General features: G+C 39.7%; 1 protein-coding gene across 1 annotated transcript; it reads right to left on the bottom strand.

Moving 5' to 3' along the window:
- CLUL1 (clusterin like 1) lies at window positions 1-21,557 on the bottom strand. Its single transcript, XM_078060475.1, has 8 exons — window positions 21,452-21,557; window positions 20,164-20,312; window positions 15,420-15,587; window positions 13,011-13,443; window positions 7,807-7,944; window positions 858-1,072; window positions 252-367; window positions 1-4 (listed from the first exon to the last, which is right to left on the bottom strand). Exons 1-8 carry the CDS (start codon window positions 21,555-21,557, stop codon window positions 1-3), a joined length of 1,329 nt encoding a protein of 442 aa, XP_077916601.1.
- Window positions 21,558-21,605: the final 48 nt, after the last annotated feature.

The following is a 21,605-nucleotide window of genomic DNA, read 5'->3' as shown; positions in this document are numbered from 1 at the left end:
TTACCTTTAAAAAAAAAGCAGTAAAAATCAAAATATGGCCAATTCTGCTTAGAGCTACAGGGATGTACTTAACTGATACAAGTAAACTTGAAGAAACCTGACCAATGTAATTTTTAGGAGAGAAGACTTCCAGGTGAAGCAATGAATTCAAATGCTGACTGTGATACTTAGCCGCTGAGTAAGTTTGGGAACGTTCCGTAACCTTTCTAGGTCTCAGTTTTTCCCCCCTGGAAATGGAAATAATAGGATACCTTAAAATGGATGTCTGTAAAGCCATTAGTATAGCCTCCGCGCCCAGGATCACCTGGATTCCAACCCCCACTGTTGTATTTCCTAATTTTTTGCTCTCAAACTTCCTAAAAGGAATCTGAAAAAGTTATATGGCCATGTCTGGATTAGAAAGTATTTTGCATTTTAAATTGGTTTTCTTTATAGAGTTTCTTGTTTCTAAGGACCATGCACACATTATATCAAGTCAGCCTGAATACAGTCGTAATGGAAATATGAATATCCTCCCACAGCTTGTTTTCAAATGCAGACGTACTTAAGAAGTGAATTAATAGGGGCGCCTGGGTGGCTCAGATGGTTAAGTGTCTGCCTTCGGCTCAGGTCATGATCCCAGGGTCCTGGGATCGAGCCCCACATCGGGCTCCTGGTTCAGCGGGGAGCCTGCTTCTCCCTCTCCCTCTGCCTCTCTCCCTGCTCATGCTCTCTCTCTCTCCCTCTCTGTATCTCTGTGTCTCAAGTGAATAAATAATAAAATCTTTAAAAAAAAAAAAAAGAAGTGAATTAATAGAAAAAAAAAATCAATGTATGCACATATCATCTCTGTATCTGTTCTTGGGTCTCTCCATTACCTTTATGGAATTGGAGACGTTCTCAGTTCCTGGAGTCTGGTTTGCCAGTTCAGCCACCCAGCCAAATTCCTCTCTCATCTTCTCCATCAGATATGTGGTGTCCTCTAGGTGATGCTGGGTCATCTGGAGAACCTGGGCATACTGCTGATGGGAGATGTTGACCAATGCGAGGGCCTCATCTACTTTTGTGTGTAGTTCGGGTACATCAGGACAGTCTAGCAAAGAAGAAAGTCACATGGTAAAGGAAAATGCCCATGGAATTTGGAGTTGGGTGATGTGGGTTTAAATCCCAACCCTTAAGCTTTCTATTTCTATTTCCAGCCTTTGGACCTTCAGTGAGTTTTCAATTAGGTAAAATAGGCGTGAATGTAATAACACTGTGAACTGTCTGCTCACAGGGCAGGCACACACTGGAGATTTAGCAAATGTTCCTTTTTCTTTTCCTTCTTTCTGTAGTGTCTCTGAAGGGTCATTAGGGCCACTCACTGATTTTCTGATCAGGACACATGGGAGATTGTGTTTCCTGCCACCTTGAAGTTAGATGTGGCCCTCTTCAAGGTGATGGGTCTTGCTTCTGGAGGAAGCATAAGGAACAATTAAGGATTTATCATGTTCCCTTTCCCCAGATGGCGGAACTAGGTTTGCTCCATGTACTAAGGCTGCATTGTCCTGAGTGAGAGGTGTAGCAGGACCTCCACTCAAACAGTAATTAACACAGCACAGAGTGAGAAATCAACCTTTGTGCTGACAAGACACTATGATTCTACAGCAGCCCATCTGAACTGAATCAGGATTCTAGGAATTTACATAGCTATGCTAATGAGCAGCTTGATACTGTGGAAAGATTATCTGAAGACTATGGAAGTGTCTATGTGTTAGGGCATGGAAGATCATAAGAGGTTGTTGTTGTGGAGAAAGACCACAGACTCTTTTAACTGTGTCTTTTACTGTTTACCAAAAAGCCATGCCTTCAGGAAGATCGGGGCAGGAGAGAATCCACCAACCAGAGCTGGTGACTACCTCATCTGAGGTCTTACACATCAGTTTATTGGTTTCTTTTTGATACTGAAGATATAACACAAGATTCCCTGGCATCTCATACATTTTCAGAAATTGTTTTGGGATCTTGAGGAGAGGGAGCCCCTTGTACTTATAAGTAAACAAATTTGGGGCACCTGGTGGCTTAGTCAGTTGAGCATTTGACTCAGTTTCAGATTAGGTCATGATCTCATGGGTTGTGGGCTCGAACCCCACATCGGGCTCCTCAGTTGGTGGGGAGTCTGCTTGAAAGATTCTTTCTGCCCCTCCCCCTGCTCATGCTCTCTCTCTCTCTCTCTAAAAATAAATAAATCTTTTAAAAAAATAAACAAACTTGCAGTAGCATACATTGGAAAAGTGATTCAAGATAACATTTTGAAAATGAAGGGAGTCACAGTCAACAAGATATAGTATACACTTGAGGGGCGCCTGGGTGGCTCAGTCAGTTAAGCATCCAACTCTTGATTTCAGCTCAGGTCATGATCTCAGGGTTGTGAGATTGAGCCCCATGTGGAGCCTGCTTAAGATCTCTCTCTTCCTCTTCCTTTGCCCCTCCCCACCAGTCTCTCTCTCCCTCTAAAAACAAACAAAAAGATATGGTATATATTTGAGAGGAGATTCAGATATTCTTTTAAAACGTCTTCATTTGCAACTTCAGAGTTAACTTTTAGAATAGTAATATAAATATATATATTTTAATTATGGGGGGAAGAAGGTGGTGATTGCCTCATGATTTAGGCAAGCAGAATTCTACAAGGGATATTCATTTCTTCTTTTAAAGAGTACCACCCAGGAAAAAAGATTTTCATGGAACAAAGGTGAAACTTCATGGAAAATAGAATCACATGGGAAAGGAAAAAGTAAAACTATATTCACAGATGACGTGATCTTGTATATAGAAAGTCCTAAAGAATACATACACACAGAAAAATATAAAAACTAATAAATAATTCAGAATACAAGATCAATATTGTATTTCTATAAAATACGAACAAACCAAAAATGAAATTATGAAAACAATTACATTCACAATAGTATTAAAAAGAATGAATTGCTTATGAAAAAGAAATTTAAGTGGAAGATTTATACACCAAGCTAAAAAACATCTTTGAAAGAAATTAAAGAAGATTTAAATAAATGGAAAGATATGTTGTTGGATTGGAAGACTTAATATTGTTAAGATGGCCATAGTCCACAAACTGATCTATAAATTTAATGCAATTCCTATCAAAATCCCTGCTGAATTTCCTCTCTGCAGAAATTGACAAGCTGATCCCAAAATTTATGTGGAAATGCATGCAAGGGACCCAGAATAGCCAAAACAATCTTGAAAACAACAGGGGTGCCTAGGTGGCTCAGCTGGTTAAGCATCTGCCTTAGGCTCAGGTCATGGATCCCAGAGTACTGGGATCAAGCCCTGAATCAGGCTCCCTGCTGGGCAGGGAGTCTGCTTCTCCCTCTGCCCCTCATACCACTTCTGCTCTCTCTCTCACTCTCTCTCTCAAATAAATAAATGAAATCTTAAAAAAGAAGACAAAAACCAAAATTGGACCACTCACACTTCCCAAAACTCCCTACGAAGTACAATAGTCAAGACAGTGTGATATTGACATAGGATAGACATATGGATCAATGGAATAGAATTGAGAGTCTAGAAATAAACCCTATATTTGCTGTTAATAGATTTTCAACAAAGGTGCCAAGATAATTCTATGAGGGAAAGGACAGTCTTTTCAAGAAGTGGAACTGAGACAACTGGATATCTACTGCAAAAGAAAGAAACTGGACTCCTACTTCACACCATACAAAAATGAACTCAAATGTATCAGAGACCTAAACACGTGGACTAAATATGTAAGTCTTGTAGGTGAAACATAAGTGTAAATCTATGTGACCTTGGATGAGGCAATGGTTTCTTTTTTTAAGATTTATTTATTTTAGAGAGAGAAAGAACGAGGGTGAGTGGAGGGAGGGGCAGAGGGAGGAGAGGGAGAGAATCTCAAGCAGACTCCCCACTGAGCACAGAGCCCCATGTGGGGCTTGATCTCATGACCCTGAGATCATAATCTGAGCTGAACTCAAGAGTTAGATGCTTAATTGACTGAGCCTCAGCGATGGCTTCTTAGACATGGCATCAAAATACAAAAAAGAAAAGAAGAAATAGATAAGTTAGACTTGATTGAAATGAAAAATTTTCGTACTTCAATGGGCATTATTCCAAAAGTGAAAAGACAGCACATGGGAATGGGAGAAAATATTTGTAGATAATATATCTGATAAGGGTTTAGTATCTAGAATATATAAAGAACTCTTACAACTCAATGATAAAGACAAATAACAAAATTAAAATATGGGCAAAGGATTTGAGTAGACATTTCTGCAAAGGAGATACACAAATGTTCACATGGTAGTAGATAGTTGTCCAACAGCAAGAGAGAAGTTCTGTTTTGTTTTAAGATTTTATTTATTTATTTATTTGACAGAGAGAGAGAGTGAATGAGAGAGAATGAATGGGGTGGGGAGGGACAGAAGCTGACTCTCTGCTGAGCAGGGAGTCCGCTGCTGCTGTGGGGCTGGATCCAGGACCCTGGGATCACCACCTGAGCCTAAGGCAGACGCTTCATGGACTGAGCCACCCAGATGCCCCAGAACAAGATTTAATTTACAAGCACATGTCAAGCCTGTACTTTGGTCACATTTATCAATGCCTCATTCACTAAGGACAGACCCTTGGCCAACCCCAGATTTATGTACGTGGAAAAATTTTAAAAAACATAAAAAATATAAAATAAATACAAAATATAAAACATCTCTTGATGGAAGAAACCACAAATTATTGTGATAATTTTTTTATCTACTATTCATACGTTCCCTTCTGCCAGTTTATGCCTATTTTTCTTAAGTATTTATATACTCACATCACTTTCAGAAGGGATTTAGTTTAATTGATAATTATATGGTCTTATATAACAAAATGGGCAGGAGACAGAAGTTCCTTGGTATAAATCCCATGTGCCTATCACTTATATTAAGAAATGAAATACTACCTAAACAGAGGAAGCCCCACCGTGCCCCTTCCACATCAAAACCCCTCTCTGTCCTCTCAAAGGGAAACTACTATTTTGAATTTGGGTGTATATACCCAGTACTAGTAATTGATATGGGAGAAGAGGAAAAGATTCACAGTAAATCTGTTTAAAATCAGGACCAAAAATGTATGGTAACTAGTGGGAAAACAAAAAGGTTTATGATGTCTTGGAAAATATTTATCAAATATAAGGTTTATTTATTATAAGATCTTACATCTATAATTATAGCTATGTGCTTCGTCTTTGAACAAGGAAAGAATCAAATGTTGATTGAAGAGGCAAAATTATTGTTTGGCAAAATGTAGAAGAGTTGTTTGTAATAGCAAAACATGGAAGCAACTTAAATAGACTCAAGGAGAATGGATAAATTGTGATGTGCCTACACAGACTAACGGAGCAGTGAATTAATGAATTAGAACACATATTCATGTGGCTAAATCTCACAAACTACACTGTGACAAGCCAAGTTGCCAATGAATACATAAGCAATAATATTTTACATTGTTAAGAAAAATCATCCAAAATTTGGAAATAAGGCAAAAGAACAGCTGCATTGTTTAAGAGACCCACCTAAAGCCTCTTTGATTCTCTAGGGAAATGATCTTTTGTTGGGTTTACCACTTACTGGTACTCAGGGCAAGATTCTATGTGCTTAGATGAACATTCAAAATTGAAAAGTTGCAAATGTTCTTTTGTCCAGTAGACATATAAATTATTTTGGTCGGATAGAAAACATCACTGCAAAACTTACGGTTTTATTGCCTGTTAGAACAGTAACTAGTTTTATATTTAATTTTGCAATCTAACTTCCACGTTCTGTCTATCTTGGACTATAAATTCTTCAGTCTCTCCTGTATTCCTTTGCAACAGCTTTAACACTTTGCGGATTCCCTCATTATATAGGATAAATTCATCTTGACCCGTGCTCATTTTATATTTGTATGAGTCATAGTTTTAAACTTAAAAATCATACTTTGACAATATAAAATGAAAAACATGCAAAACACTGTTATGTATGTTGTGTGTGTTATATATACATACACGTGATAACAGTATAAAGAAGAGCAAAGGAATAATAAACACTAAATTCAAAATAGCAGTTTCCTTTTGAGGGGCTGAAGAGGATATGATCTGGAAGGGACACAGAAGGGAATTCATCTATTTTGGTAATGTTTTATTTCTGAATCCAGTTGTAGGCACATGGGTTTTGTTCTTTTATCCTTTATACCGTTATAACAAAATGGACGTTTATAATAAAAGTTTTAAGTTGTATGGGAGCACAATAGAGCCTCCTTTCTTTGATGTTTTATCTATGCAGCAATTCACATTGCATGTATTCTGTGTTATCTGATGTGTACTGTAGCTAACACGTTGTCCGATGTATATTGATTATCCAAGGCATTTGTACTATATTATCTGATTCCTTGCATAATTTTCCAGTTTTATTGAGCAATAATTGACATATATCACTAAGTTTAAGATGTACAGTATGATGGTCTGATTTACATATATTTTGAAATAATTATTGCAATAGGTTTAGTTAATATCCATCATGTCATATAGATACAACAGAAAGAAAACAAAATTTCTCCTTGTGATGAGAACTCCTAGGTTCTACTCTCCTACCAACTTTCCTGGATGTCACACTTCGGTTATAGCGAAAGTCATCCTGCCGTAGCTTACCTGCCTCGCACCTCTTTGTCTTATAACTGGAAGCTTGGACCTCTTGACCACCTTCCTCCAATACCCTCTCCCCATCTTCTGTATGATTTTATGACAGGCAGAGATTATTCGTCAAAGCTTTTAACTGGATGAAAGGAAGTTAATGATACGTAGATGGGATGTTTGAGTGGGACTATTTTTGTAAGTGATCAGGGTGTTTGTGCATATTTTTCTGTTATAAAAACTTCTGTTTCTGCATGCAACCTTGTAAGTGTGACTTAAAAAGCAAAAACTAAATAGCGAAAATCATTAGTATGGTAGACATTATATTTAATCTGCAAAACACCTATGTAAAATAGATCTATTATTTCCATTCTCCATGTGATGAAACAGAGGTGCAGAGTCACTGAATTAGCCATTCAGGAGAAATAACAAAAAGGTACAACCTTCTTGCCTTTTAGCAACTCCTTCCTTCAGGGCTTTAGCGAGGTGAAAAGCAGAAGCATAGGAATTGAAATCTCTTGGCTTTTGTAAGAAAATGTGTTGGTGGGCGGGGGTTGCTTTGGCGGATGGGAGGGGTAACTTTAGTTAGGGGAAGGGAAAGGAGATAAGGGGAGGGACGGAGGGAGGAGAGGGAGGGGCCGGGGAGGGAAGGATTTTTCACCATCTTGGCCAGGTCTGGGAGGCAAAAGGCTACGTGGTTTCTGAGGAGGAGCCACCTTACATATTTAAATACTAATTAGTAATTAACCCACCAATTGGAAAGAGTTAATGCCACTTAAAAAAAAAAAAAAAACACTCACTTGGCTAATAATTTGCTTATACAATGGGAAGATTGCTTCCATTGTGGGCTTTCTTTTTCCTTGCAGTAAGAAGGAAGGAGTGCCCTAATTTGCTCCTACCTTCTCTTTTGCGTACATTAGTGGTTTTGGTCTATAACCATAAAAAATGTCATAGGAGCAATGATGGAATTTTAAATAAGAGAAAAAGCAAGTGGCCTACTTTTGAATAATAAAAGTTTATAAACCTACACTGAACACCCCCAGATGGGAATAAGCATGCGAAAAAAGTGCTTGAATGAACCTATGATGCTTGTAAAAGAGAGATTTTGACCTCTAACCAGAATACTATTGAAAGCCTGGAAAATAATAATTATTTACCTTCCCACAGGTAGTCCTGACATTTTTGGCATCTGGCATGAAACTGGAAACATTCTGACAAATTCTGGCCAAGTTCTCCACACGGTCCTCTGTCTTGCACAGGAAACACCTTTGAACTCAGGCTTCCATGGTTAGAATCTGCAGGTAACATAGTGTTTGCACATTAATGTTATTAGAGTCTGCATTTTAAAGGCATGGACATGATGTCATTTCTTTTTCTTACCAGTTCTTTTAAAATCTTTCTGTCTTCAATCATAGGAGGGCATATTGTGGCAACCATTTGCTAGGACAATTTGACATCTATTAAAAATTGCATATATTCTTTGATCCAACAATCACATTACTATGATTATTTGTATACTGCCCCCCCCCGAAAAGTTAATGCATATAATTTTATTTTCTGGAAGAAATCATAAAGAATCTTTTGGAAGAGATACTTGATGGGGTGAGAGAGGGCAACTTTCATTTGTTTGTTCTTTTATATATTTGAATTATTTTAAATTCAGTGTGTCTTATTTTTATTATTATTTCTGATGTCAATGGATTAAATAAGGGATTGTAGGCCACTTTTCTCTTTGGATTTCTTCCTATTTAAAAATTTTCTAATAATTTTAATTTTTTCTTTTTTTTTTTTTTTTTTTTTTTTTTTTTTAAAGATTTTATTTATTTATTTGAGAGAGAATGAGAGAGAGCGAGTACATGAGAGGGGGGAGGGTCAGAGAGAGAAGCAGACTCCCTGCTGAGCAGGGAGCCCGATGCGGGACTCGATCCAGGGACTCCAGGATCATGACCTGAGCCGAAGGCAGTCGCTTAACCAACTGAGCCACCCAGGCGCCCTAATAATTTTAATTTTTTCTAATAATTTTAATTTTTTACAGCTATAATTGGGAAGTACATTGGAGTTTCAAAGGTACTGGGAATGTCTGTTTCTAAAGCTGGGTGGTAGGCATTTACTTTCTTACTATTCCTTTTGCATTTCATATATATATAATGTTATGAACAATGGGTCAAAGATTTAGGAAAACTACTAAAGCTGATCAGCTTTTGAGAAACTCTTTTCTTTTTCTGGAAGAATTAAAAATTCATATGAAAATGATGATGTAAAAAAGAAGTCTGTCCAACAGAAAATTGACAGTTCTTAACTGAGTGTTTGACATTAGGAAACGTTTATTATTAATTTACAACATTTTAAAATGAAACATTTTATTTTGAGATGAATTGTGAAGTCTGTTGCTTAAAAACTGGAGGCACTGGTTAGATCACGTGGTGTGTAAGGTAACCGTCTCCTTTTGTTGAATAGAGTCGTGGCCTCCCAGCTGCCTCCCTGAACTGTCCCCTGTCACCCCCCAGAACCCCTGTGAGGAGTTCTGCTGTCGAGCTTGTCTCTGCTTTTTGTACTGTTTGCTTTCTTATCTTGTCTGTTAGACGCCCCCCCTCCCCCCACTGAGGGAAGGGATTTGGCCTTGTCATTTGAAATCATGCCATTTTCCCGTACCTTCTTCTGTCATTGCTTACAATATGGTAATGAAGGTAATGTAATTGTCCAGTGATCTGTTTTCCTTTCTCTGGACTGAGCTCCTAAAAGGGACTGTGTCATAATCATTGTCTTATTCCCAGCATCTAGATTAATATCTGGTATATAGATCAGGGATGGCAAATTCCAGGACCATCCGATACCAATTCCTCATCCTGTGCATGGCAGTAACCCATACAGAACCTCCAGACCCCTCTAGGCAGCTACCTCTGGTGCCGTCACTCTTATCAACCATCTACTCTCCCCACCTGCCTCTGTCTCCCCACCCCACTCAAAGGGAAAATTAAAGTCAAAATGCTCTCTAAGGTAGGATTAGAACTCATATCTCCCAGCATCCAGCACTGCACCAAGCTACCACACCATGCAGATCTACTGCACACGATCTTCTCTAACCTTTCCAGAGATTTATAAAGCAAGAGAGGACAACTACAAGAGCTATTTTATTCTCTTTCAACAGATTCTGGAACTGAAGTTTAGAAAGACCAAAGTAGGAAAGAAATTCTCCCATATGAAGACTAAAATGAAACCCACACTCAATCAAACAAAAATATTAAAAACCGAAATATTTCAGATTTTTTTTACTAAGTAGACTCCATGCCCATTGTGGGAGCCCAACAGGGGGCTTAAACTCACAACCCTGAGATTAAGACCTGAGCTGAGATCAAGAGTTGGATGATTAACCAACTAAGCCATCCAGGTGCCCCAACGTTTCAGATTTTTTTATTATCGCCTCTTTTCTTCTAATGGTGCTCATTATTCAATTTTAGCTATTTTTCTAATTTTAGCTCTTAGGACAGTCATGACAAAGCCCATCCATGAAGGTTGTCAGATACACAGCGCTCACTCAGTCAGTGTTGGCCGTTGTAACTGACAAGAGCCTTGTATTAGTTCCCTGTTGCCGTTGTAACAGATTACCATAAATTTATTGGCTCAAAATAACACCAATGGCCTTCTGGTTCTGTAGCTCAGAAGTTTGAAATGGGTCTCACTGGCCTAAAATCAAGGTGTTGGCAGTGGGTTTTTTTTTCTGGAGGCTCTAGGGGAGAATCCATTTCCTTGCCTTTCCAATTTCTAGAGGCCAACTATAGTCTTTGGCTCCTGGGCCCCTTCCTCCACCTGCAAAGCCAGCGAAGTAGGGCCAAGTCCTTCTCATGCTACCATCTCTATAGATTTTACTCTGCCTCCCTCTTCCACTTCTAAGAACCCTTGTAGCCACATGTATAATTCGGAATAATCTCCTCATTTTAAGGTCAGCTGACAAGCAACCTCAATTCCATCTACAACCGTACTTTCCCCTTGCCGTGTAACACAACATATTCACAGGTCTTGAGGATTAGGGTGTAGATATCTTTGGGAAGCTATTATTCTGTCTACACAGGGGCAAAGCTCAAAATGTCCTCTCATTAGGCAGATTTTCCAGGAGCATTAGGTTTATCGTTCACCTACCACCTGTCCAGAAGAGTAACGGAAACTACTTGCAAATACCCTACTGCCCCTGCCTGACTATGCTTGATGAATAGTCCACAGGTGCTCTTCGGAGAAGAGAATGTCTCCTCTGTGGGGCTAGCTGGGTGCTGTCTGGTTAGGGGAGGGATAGCAGAGGAAAGGCTTTTTTGTTTTTGTTTTTCATATTTGTATTTACATTACCTTTGCATTACAGGGGGCTCTGGATATTGCAGGTTATCATCAAGGTGGAGGTTGTGCAGAGGGCCAGCTGAGCAGGGGCTGGGTCTGGGCTGCGAGAATGGGGAGGAAGCTGAGGCAGAACGGGTGGAAACCTACATTCTTAGTCGGTGGGGTGGGAGGGAGTTGCAGTGATAAGGAAGTTATTTCGATTTCAAAGTGGATGGATCACTATATACTCTTGTGCACGTTTGAATGTAGCAACCCACATATAAGGTTGTATGCAATGTGAAAGATGGAGGGGGCATTATTTTATTCTAATGAACACATTTGGAATATTATCCCCAAACAATTGATATCTATTTAAAAATTCAGGCAAAAATTATTTAATATCACCCCAGCATTGATATATCTAGTCTACTGCCTTGATGCTTTTCCTGAATATTGGAAATCTTAGAATAGAATACCAGAGAAAACACCTGACTTACAAGAAAGTCTTCCAGACCCTGAAATAGAACCCAGCAACAATTCCAGTAATGATGGCTGTTCTCTGCTCATGGAACAAGGGACGGGAAGGATGTCATGCGGTGTTTTTTGGCTTCAGTTTCTGGTACTGTGAGGTAGGTCCCTTCTATATAGAGACCAGTGATGCGATGTAATGGTAATTTTGAGAATTTAGTTCAGATGTTGCCAGGTACAGCTGGTATAATGGGGAAATAGCTAGAAGGAGCCCATTTCTTTCTACATACAAAAAGCTGTGTGTAATTAATATATACAACTTGGAGAGTTTGGAGAGAAGTATAAACCCATGAAACCATCACCATAATCTATGCCATAAACCTATCCATCACTTCCAAAAATGTTCTCTTGCCCTCTTATTTATTATTATTATCATCATTAGAATGCTTAACATAATAAGATCTACCCTCTTAGGAAATGTTTAAGTATACGGTACAGTGTTTTTAACGATAGGCGCTATCCAGCACAGTTGGACTTATAGGTTTAGGACTTACCCATCTTGCATAACAGAAACTTTGTACTCTCTGACCAACATCTCCCCATTTCCCCCTTGACTCAGCTCCCAGCAACCTCATTCTACTCTCTGCTTCCATAACTTTGACTAGATTCCTCATATAAGAGGTATCATATAGTATTTGTCCTTCTGTGTGTGGCTTGTTTCAGTTAGCATAATGTCCTCCAGGTTCATTCATGTTTTTACAAATGGCAGGATTTCTAGAAGGAGCCCACATTATTTTTCATGTCAGAGGGGAGTATTCTTTCCTGTAGGCTTGAGGTCCATAAAATCTAAGTCTAAGGAAATGTAGACCCTACCTTGGCCCACCCAGCAGCTCTCATTTCTGAGATGCTGTGTCCCAGCCACTCTACAGAATCCCAAGGAAGGTATCTCCTTCTGCCTCAAGACACACAGTAGCATTATGTTTCCAACATGGAATATCTTGGGGCGTGTTTGGCATTGGTAGAAGGCAATTCTTATCCTTTACAGATACTCTGATTTCTGTAGTTTTGGGTTTGTCTGTGAACATCTTCTGTGGTTTTGTGCATAAATGTTATGATTTAAGGGATCATGGTGGTGATGTGGAGGAGGCTGTGCAGGGCACTCAACGTGACCTGGTTAATACAGGACACTAGGCTCCTTCCCAAACTGGGAGTTGAGGAGTCTAGACTGATTTTAAGGAAACCCCATGATGTTCAAGCAGAACAGAGTTGTGCGTATCTACATGAGTTTTAATAAAGGAGGCAACTGTTTTGTTCAACTTCTCACGCTGCTAGCATTTTCTTTCTCAGCTTTGAAAATCTGCTTTAAAAAGAGATACCAGCCCCACAGGGCTCTTGACAATGTTGGAGGAGGGATGGTGTTTGGCCGACTTCAAAGCTTTCTCTAAGAGGCTCTGAAACTTTGATTCTCCATAAATTGTCACCCTCAGAAACATTGTACAATGACTTAGAAATGTCTACTATTTCCAAAGGTAAACCAAGCTTGACCTTAGTATTGACATCTAAGTAAAGCTCATCTTTCAATACTTGCCTGTGCCTTGTTTTGGTAAATCCTCTATTGCATTCAGGGTCTTGGTGATGGTTGTGCTGATACTGTGATAAATAGAGAGACTGAAATTACAAAAGAGCTGGAAGAAGCTGGGAATGTCCCAACCTTGCACAGGATCCGCTTTTTCCCTTGGCTCTTTGGATAAAGCTGGAAGAAAGTTAGGCTGCATTAAGTCTGTATCGGACATGAAATATGATTGAAAAGTCTGGTCAAATTCTTGCTGCATCTGTTTGAAGACGTTAAGACTTCTGTTAAAGAGAAATCTCACATCCACAGTCAGCTGGCTGAACACATTCTCTATTTGAGCCACTTGTGCGTCCTCCTCAATGAACTTTTCACCCACGGGGAGATCTTTTTCATTATCCTCATGGAAAGGAAACAGGTATTGATATATCTTCCTGAAAAACTGTTTGACCTGTGGGGTGGAGGAAAAAATGGAATAAGAAATTAATTTTCTTTCTGGACCACTTCTTTTTTTTTAAATCAATTTTATTTTATTATTTTTAAATGGAAGGATAATTGACATGGACCATTTCTTATTGTAAATTTTAAAGTCCATTTATACTGGTCATTCTAAATAAGAAACAATTTTGGGCAAAATTAAGACTTAAGATTTAAGATCATTTATTAACACTTTTGTACCTTTGACTTTGATTGTGGAAAGAGGATCTGAAATTCTTCCTTGTTTATATGTGCCTACCCGAGGCCTAAAAAGGCCAAGTTTTCAGTATTGTTGACAAGCCACACCTGATGTACCGGCAGTGGTTGGCATGCCATGGTCTAAACGGAACAGTCTAGGTTACCCCAAAACTGTGAAGAAGGCTCTTGCCTTTCACCTCTGTCTTAGGGTTTTGGGGGGGGGTGGTTTGTTTCATTCAGTGGAATGTCCTTAGTGACTTGATGGTCTCCTCTTGCTTGTCTCATAAATTCGTCCATGGAAAGGAAAAGATAAACACATTCATGCTATATTATAGATGCCTGATAGAGTTAAATAGGTTACTTAGGGATGGTTATATATTAGTAGTGATCAAAGCCCTCCTTGGCTGTAGTCAAAGAAATGAAGCTATAATTGTAGAATTTTACAGTCAGTGGGAGAGTTTTTTCCAGCAGTCACACCATGCTCTCCATGTGTATGGTACCTAAGTTAGTGTCAGAACACAGTTGCCCTTACATGGTAGTGATGTGGCCATGCTGCCTGTTATGGAGCATACCAACTCTCAGACACCACAGCGCTAGCATCCCAGTGCTGTTCAAAGGATTCTCCAGGAATTCTTAGATCACTCATGCCTTTCTCAAAAAGTAATCTGGGTTGATTGTCTGCCCCTTCCTCTGCCAGCTTCTGTTTCCCTGAATCCATCCACAAAAACAAACCTTAAAGCCCCAAGAAATATTCATAAAGTCGCACAACCGGCACAGACAGGCATGGCCCCCAAATCTCCTGCCTTCCAGCCAGTGCTCATTCCACTGTAGTCGGGTATATCGGAGAGTGACCGGGGCTATAAAAATAGAGCAGATGCAATTCACAGTGGAGGCAAATTAACTTGGCAGATGAATTGTCCGAGGGGTTGCTCCCTCTATAATTGGGTATGGCACTGCCACCCCAGGAACATGCTCTAATTAGTGCACGCTCTGATATGGAGAGGGAAATTTCACTCTTTCATAGTCAGCTCACTTCTTGGAGGGAAGAGAAATTCAGGCCAATACAATAGGAGCCCGTTATGGGGCAGAACTCATCCTATTCAGGTCATCACCCTCTGTGATTCCCTCTGCCAGATGAGAGCCAAAGGGAACAAAAAAGAAAACATGCCAGTCCTGCAGGACATGCGTAGACGTGGCTAAAGAGAGCATGAATGTGTGCTTATGGGTGTGTTTTCAGAAGAGGGCAGGCCTATTGAAGGAGAGATTCAGGAGGCCGAGAATGTCTTCAAATGTTTGGCCTCCAGGGAAAAAAATTAAAGCAGGTTGAAACCAGAGACTATAATACTGTTATTCAGAATTCAATTCAGCATTTATTAGATACCTACGATGGTAACATGAAGGTGGATAGCATATGGTCCCTGCCCTCAAAGAGCTTACAATCTAGTGGGAACATGTGCACAAATAATAAGAGGCAGAAAGATTCAGACAATTTCTAAGAGAGATATATACAGTGTCATTATAGGGAGAGACAAACACTGAATGGCCGTTTGATAAATTGAATGTACGTAGGTGGTTCATACATAAGCAAGCATGAATGTTAGATTCTAGATTGTAAAAGGCCAATACCAGGTCAGGCATCTCTATTCTAAATAGCAAAATAAATTAATTTTTAAAAATTAAACTGGAAAAAAAAATTAAACTGGAGTAGGTTCTTTAAGAATTCTGAAACTTTGAGCTCTATTTTTCCCTTACCGTATTTTTCATAGAGGACTGACTAGATTGGCAGGTTGTGTAAAATCTCATGCAGTTACTCTCCAGGCAAGACTTGCATTCATCCCAGGAATCTGTCAGAGACTCCTGACATAGGCTTTCTTCTTCTTCCAGATGTTCCTGAACTTCATTCATGAGTTTCAGGGCTTCCTAATTAAAAAGGAGAAACAAACATCCTATTTCCATCTCATAATTCTGTGTGTACCATAGCTGATTTAAAAAACATACATATTCTGATGTACTTCTTCGTTCTTTCTTCGGGCCCCTGGCTGCTGACAGATCTACTTGAATCTACCTTTCTGTTTGATTAAGAAATGGAGCACTGATTGATCCCAACTGAAGACTGCAAATCTTATCCATCTATTCATTCGTTCATTCAACAGCTATTTATTGGGTACTTGCTATGGGACAACCATTACACTAGATGTGGGTAAACCATGACATGGTCTCCACTCTGGGACGACTATAATTTGTTTACTTGTCTGTCTTCACATCTAGTTCTTGGAAGATGTGGAAAGTGGGCTTTAAGGCTTATAAAGCTTACAAATTTATTTCCTTTATTTATGCTGCCTTTAATTTTTGTATATGCTTAAACATTGCAAGAAAGTGCAATTCTTGTATATCAAATCTAATCTGCCCAGCAAGTTACACTCTAATTGCTGCGTTGGGGGGGGGGGGGGGTTGGGGGGGAGGGGAGGGGATGCTTCTTTCTTCTCGTTTTCCAAGTGCTCCCCCTCGTGGTGCCTTGCTGTACGTGTCCAGGTCCCACTCTGGGTGATTCGGAACCTAGCTGAAGTGACACCTGTCCCTGAGAACCTCAACCCTGTCCCAGGACCTCCCTCAAGGCCAGCACCCCTGCCTAGACCCCTGACCTCCGTGCATGTGTGGACTTCTAAAGACTGGCTCCCTGCAAGCCTGAGACCTAGTTCAGGGGACTGATGGGGTATAATGGATTCCTCCATCAACCAGTCTCAGAGTTAAGAGTGACTCCCTTAAGTGAAAACCACATAAGGGAGCAAAGTTTATGTACTTAAAACCAATTTAGTGTGCATTTTTACCTAATGGAAGAGAAAAAGAAATCACCCTTCCCTGGCATATTAAGCCCAAAGAACCATGTGGGCACTGAGAATCCTTTGACGATTTTCTTATCTCCTTGGGCATTGCAGAACAATTTTGGATTCCTACATCTTCTCAAGAAAGTTACCCCACCATGGCAGGAAAAAATACTGCCCACATTTCCTAAGTCAGTCCCAGTTTTAAATATTCTCTTCATTGTCACCATAAACCAAAACCCCACTATTTCCAATTCCAAACTACACTTGCTGTGTACCTTTGGGTAAATTACTTAACATCTCTGAGTCTCAGTATCTTCCTCAGCAAATAGGAATAGCAATAGGATTTACCTCTTAAGGCTTTGTATTAAGTGAGATAAGCAAGCAAGCCACCTAGTGTGTTATTATCTGTTTCCTTCCACTCGCCTCCAAGAGCACAACAAAAACCAGTTACCAAATCACATGTCCCAAGTTTTGGTAGTGAAATGTTGTCATGGAGGAAGATCTCTTGTTTAGGAATGCCCTGCCCATTCCTTCTGTTTCCCCCTTAGATGTCCCACCCACTGACTATTCCTGTAGTTTACAGAGTATCAAAGTCCCATATAAACTTAGTGTTAGGTTCAAATCACTTTATGCTCCCCCCCCCCGAGGTTTCCCACTTTTAGTTAGTTTCAGATGCCTTCACTAAATATTAATAGGGAGGGGCTGCGGAGGGATCCATGATGACACTGGGTCCCCTGAGAATAGGTGGTGCTCTGCGCTGGAAGACTAGGGGCACCAATCTCATAGTTGCTATGTCATAATTTGTCTGAAGTATCCTTTATCTTCACTTTAAAGTAATTTTGGGGCGGGGGAGACTCAGAGTTAAACAGGTTTTTCCATTTTTAAATGGACTTTTTGAGTGTCCAAACCTTAACTGAACTCACATTTGCTTACTCGACCCACCCCTGACTGGAGCATTCTTTTCATAGTTTTACACCCTTGGCTTGTGGGGTGGCTGAGGAAAGGGAGAAAAACAAAGTCACTGGGTCCCAGAGACAGACAAGCACCGCCTGCTGACTTTCTCCCCAGTCATTCATCACAGTGCTGTGTTACCACATTCATGAACATCATGAGCCTCAGTTTCCTTAGCTGTAAAGTGAAAGTAATGGGTGATGCAGATGTTGGAAGGATTACATGTGATACTGTGTTTTATAAAGGGCCTGTAAATGCTATCAAGTGTCATTATTCCCAGGGGCCAGCTCACAAGCCCACCAGGGAAGAACCCAGCTCTGGGGGCTTCCACATTTTCCTCATAAGGAGCTATTTTTGGTTTCCTTAAATCTTTTGCTTGCTGCCTAAAGGGAGGACGGCTTGCAGCTGCTAGTCAGGCGATCGCCTTTCCTTGCGAGGGACCCTGTGTGACAAGGGGTGTAGGGTGTGGCCACAACATCAACCAGTCTGGTGACAGGCTCACAGATAGCTGTGGGGTCAGCCTGTCACACAGCCCTGCTCCAGAGGCTTAAGGGATGGCCAGAGGCCACCGTGCTCAGAAATAAAGAATTCCGGCAGCTCCCTGCAGTTTGGGGCCCCCCAATTGACATGTCTATAGGTATAGGTGTAGGGGGAAATAGTAAAACTTCTATTTTTATGTTTTAACTTAAAAATTGATGGTAGGGGGAGGAGAAATGGGGAGTTGTTCAATGCGTATAGAGTTTCAGTTTTGCCAGAGGGGAGGAATTCTGGAGCTTGGTTGCACAGCAGTGTGCAGGTACTTAGCACTGTTGAACTATAACACATAAAAGTGGTTACGATGGTAAATTGGATGTTATGTGTATTTTACCACATTCACAAACTTTTAAAAATAAAATTTAAAAGTAATTGACTCTCCTGTTAAAATTTAAAATATTTTCCAAATTATTTTTGTTACAGTCTTGATTTCGTCTTTGATTTAAGGGTAACATTGGAAAATAATTTTTGGAAAATAATTGAATTGTTTTGAATGTTATGTTCATTGTTAATGGTATTAAACGAGGAGCCATGCAATACTGCGTAATTTAGAAACATATTAAGCCTGGTACTGTACTAAGTTCATATGCTCAGTACTGTAACATATGAACAATTTTTAACATCCTCTAGAGACATTTGGATATAAAATTGACCCTTAAAAACATAGGTTTGAAAGCATGGGTCCACTTAGATGTGGATAGATACAGGACAGTACTGTAAATGTATTTTCTCTTCTTTATGATATCCTTAATATTTTCTTCTTTATTGTAGGAATACAGTATATAAGGCACATAACACACAAAATATGTGTTATTTGACTGTTATTGGTAAGGCTTCTGTCAACAGTAGGCTATTAGTAATTCAGTTTTTGGGGAGTTAAAAGTTATATGCAAGTTTTTGACTGGAGGTCAGTACCCCTTTCCCCTGCATTGTTCAAGAGTCAACTGTAATGTGTCTTTCCCATTGCTAATGTACATAGTTTGAACTGCAGCTATTGAGTAAAGGCATTTGAATAAAGAAAATAACTAGGCTGATGTACTATTTAATATACACTGGGGCTGTCTCGTGGTGCTTATGTCAGACCATTGCATGTCACCAGCTGCTCAGGAGGACCCTGAGGACGTGGGGCCCTCCACAGTCCATGGACCCTGTGTCCCTCGTTCTTTATTCCCTTGGGGCTGATTGCAATGAATTGCCAATTTAAGAGGACGCAGGTAAATGATCCTATTATTATCTAGTTCTCAATAGACTAGCCCTCACTAAATGGACAAGAGGCTTAAAAAGATTCCTGAAAAAAAAAATACCCAGCAGATTAAAAAATATGAATAATTTAAGCTCAGGTAGACAAGAAGCAAATGGCAGAGCTGACACTTCTTCATTATAAGCTCTTGGTCACGTGACAAAGTAAAACTATGATCTAATCAGATCTGGCAATCGGCTAAAACATTTCAAAATACTATCCAGAAGGTTATTTGAAATATGGACTTAATATCCACCCTGGCTAGTGATGAACCTCACCCTTGAGATATTAATGGTTGCAATTCATGTGTCTAACTTATAAATAAATTAATGTGCATAAATTTAGGAGTGAATGCTAATAATAATTTTAGTAGTAGGGATAGAAGATCAAAAACCTTTGGAAACCACATATCTAGCCAGAAACTTCCGGAACACTTTTGAGTCAATATCCCAAGTTAGAAGGGACTAAGGATAAAGTCTTTTTAAGAAAGTAGCACTTCCCTAACAGAGACGAATCCCCCAAATTCCTGGATTTGGAGTCCTGCAAAGGTCTACTCTGCTAGGACTGTGTTCTTGGAAGAAATTTGAAATTTCCTTCAAACTTTTTTTTTTTTTTAAAGATTTTATTTATTTATTTGAGAGAGAGAATGAGAGAGAGAGAGAGCATGAGAGGGGGAGGGTCAGAGGGAGAAGCAGACTCCTTGCTGAGCAGGGAGCCCGATGTGGGACTAGATCCCGGGACTCCAGGATCATGACCCGAGCCGAAGGCAGTCGCTTAACCAACTGAGCCACCCAGGCGCCCCTCCTTCAAACTTTTCCTCCACTAAGAGCTGCCGTCCAGAAAATCCATTTTTAGGGGAAAGAAGTAATTTATCAATTGCACTAAGAAATGCGATATTTATGGTCTAGCTATATTTAAGAACAGGTATTATTCTCAATTACTGTACCTGCTTTTCTTCTCTGCATTTCTTCAGGGTTTTCATCAGATTGGTATGTTCCTCCTCTCTTCTTTCCATCATGATTTTCATCTGCTTCATACCAATCAAAGCTTTCTTCACCTCTTCGTCTACATCTATGTCTCCAACCTCAGAAAAACCTAAAAGATACATTGTAGTTTTTTCCTTTGAGGTCTGATCAGATTACAATATATCAGAATTACAATTTCACCGATTTTTCCTGTTGCCTCAATAGAGACTTAGCTGTTCTTTTACCACATCAAACTGCAAGCAAATGACAATGAATCGGCTGGCAGCTGCCACACGGACACAGCGGCCACATAGATGATGCCTTCTAGCCCTCGCCTCTGAGCTCCTAGACAAGTCAGAGTTCACTTAACCTCATTCCTGTCATTTTCCTCAGGGCCTGTTTCGAAACATGGATCCATTTTTTTTTTTCTTTTACTTAAAACTCAAGTGTGTTTATATTAGAAAAAAATTGAAATTTTCTTCACAGACAATTTGTATTAAATGCCCAACTGGGAACCTCAAACACAGTGAACAATTTCCCTTTCTTTCAGCTTTAAATGCCTCCTCAGGAGGCATCAAACCCAGAAAGTATCTCATATGATGCAAGATTCCTTAATAACCTACTGGATGTCTCTTACACACCTTTAAAAAGCCTGTAGTGGGTATGAAATTCATTGTCATTCTCTCTTTGCTGTAGTCAATGTGGCTTCCAAAGGAGCTTATTCTTGCTTCCAAATTTAATATTAGACACCCCAAAGCAACATTTTAACTAATTTATTTTTCTAAGTGTTCAGTACCCAAAGCATATACTATCAAGCAAAGGTCACAAGTCAATGAGCATAGACCAACCAGATTCGATGTCATAACCCGTTCTTTCACTATCTCAAGAATAACTGCACAGATTACTTTAATTGTTTAAAGTTTTCAAATGCTAGAAAAGAATTTCACTGTTCATTAAAACTGTGCTTAGAGGACACCAAACATCTGGACGATACCAAGAAATGCAGTCCAAAAGTTGGCAAGTTTTATCTGTGTGATAGCAAACATCTGGATATGTGAACATTCTCAGATACTCGACTGGAATTTTCTATTTTTATTCCAGATGTTTGGTGTCCTGTCTACTTGGTTTAAGTGCCTAGAGAACATCTCACCGTGAAACTAGAAGGCTGTGATGAATATGGTTATCTCTCAACTGTAAATCACTGTAAATGCCGGCAGGACATGCAAATATGCAAACAGGACACAGTGCAGATAAAGAAACCAAACGTACCCTTCAGGTTTCCATGGATATCGGTTTTGTCCTTCCAAGTAGGTGCACAGTGACAGTCTTTCAACCATAGCAGATACACAATAAACACCAAGAGTGATGGCTTCATGTTCCTGCTGTTACTGCAAAGGAAAAATAAACCTGTACCAAATGCTTT

This window comes from Halichoerus grypus, chromosome 13, assembly GCF_964656455.1.
Source record: "Halichoerus grypus chromosome 13, mHalGry1.hap1.1, whole genome shotgun sequence".
NCBI classification, from domain to species: Eukaryota; Metazoa; Chordata; class Mammalia; order Carnivora; family Phocidae; genus Halichoerus; species Halichoerus grypus.
The sequence above is the reverse complement of the archived record's forward strand: the minus strand, read 5'-3'. Positions and strand labels throughout refer to the sequence as shown.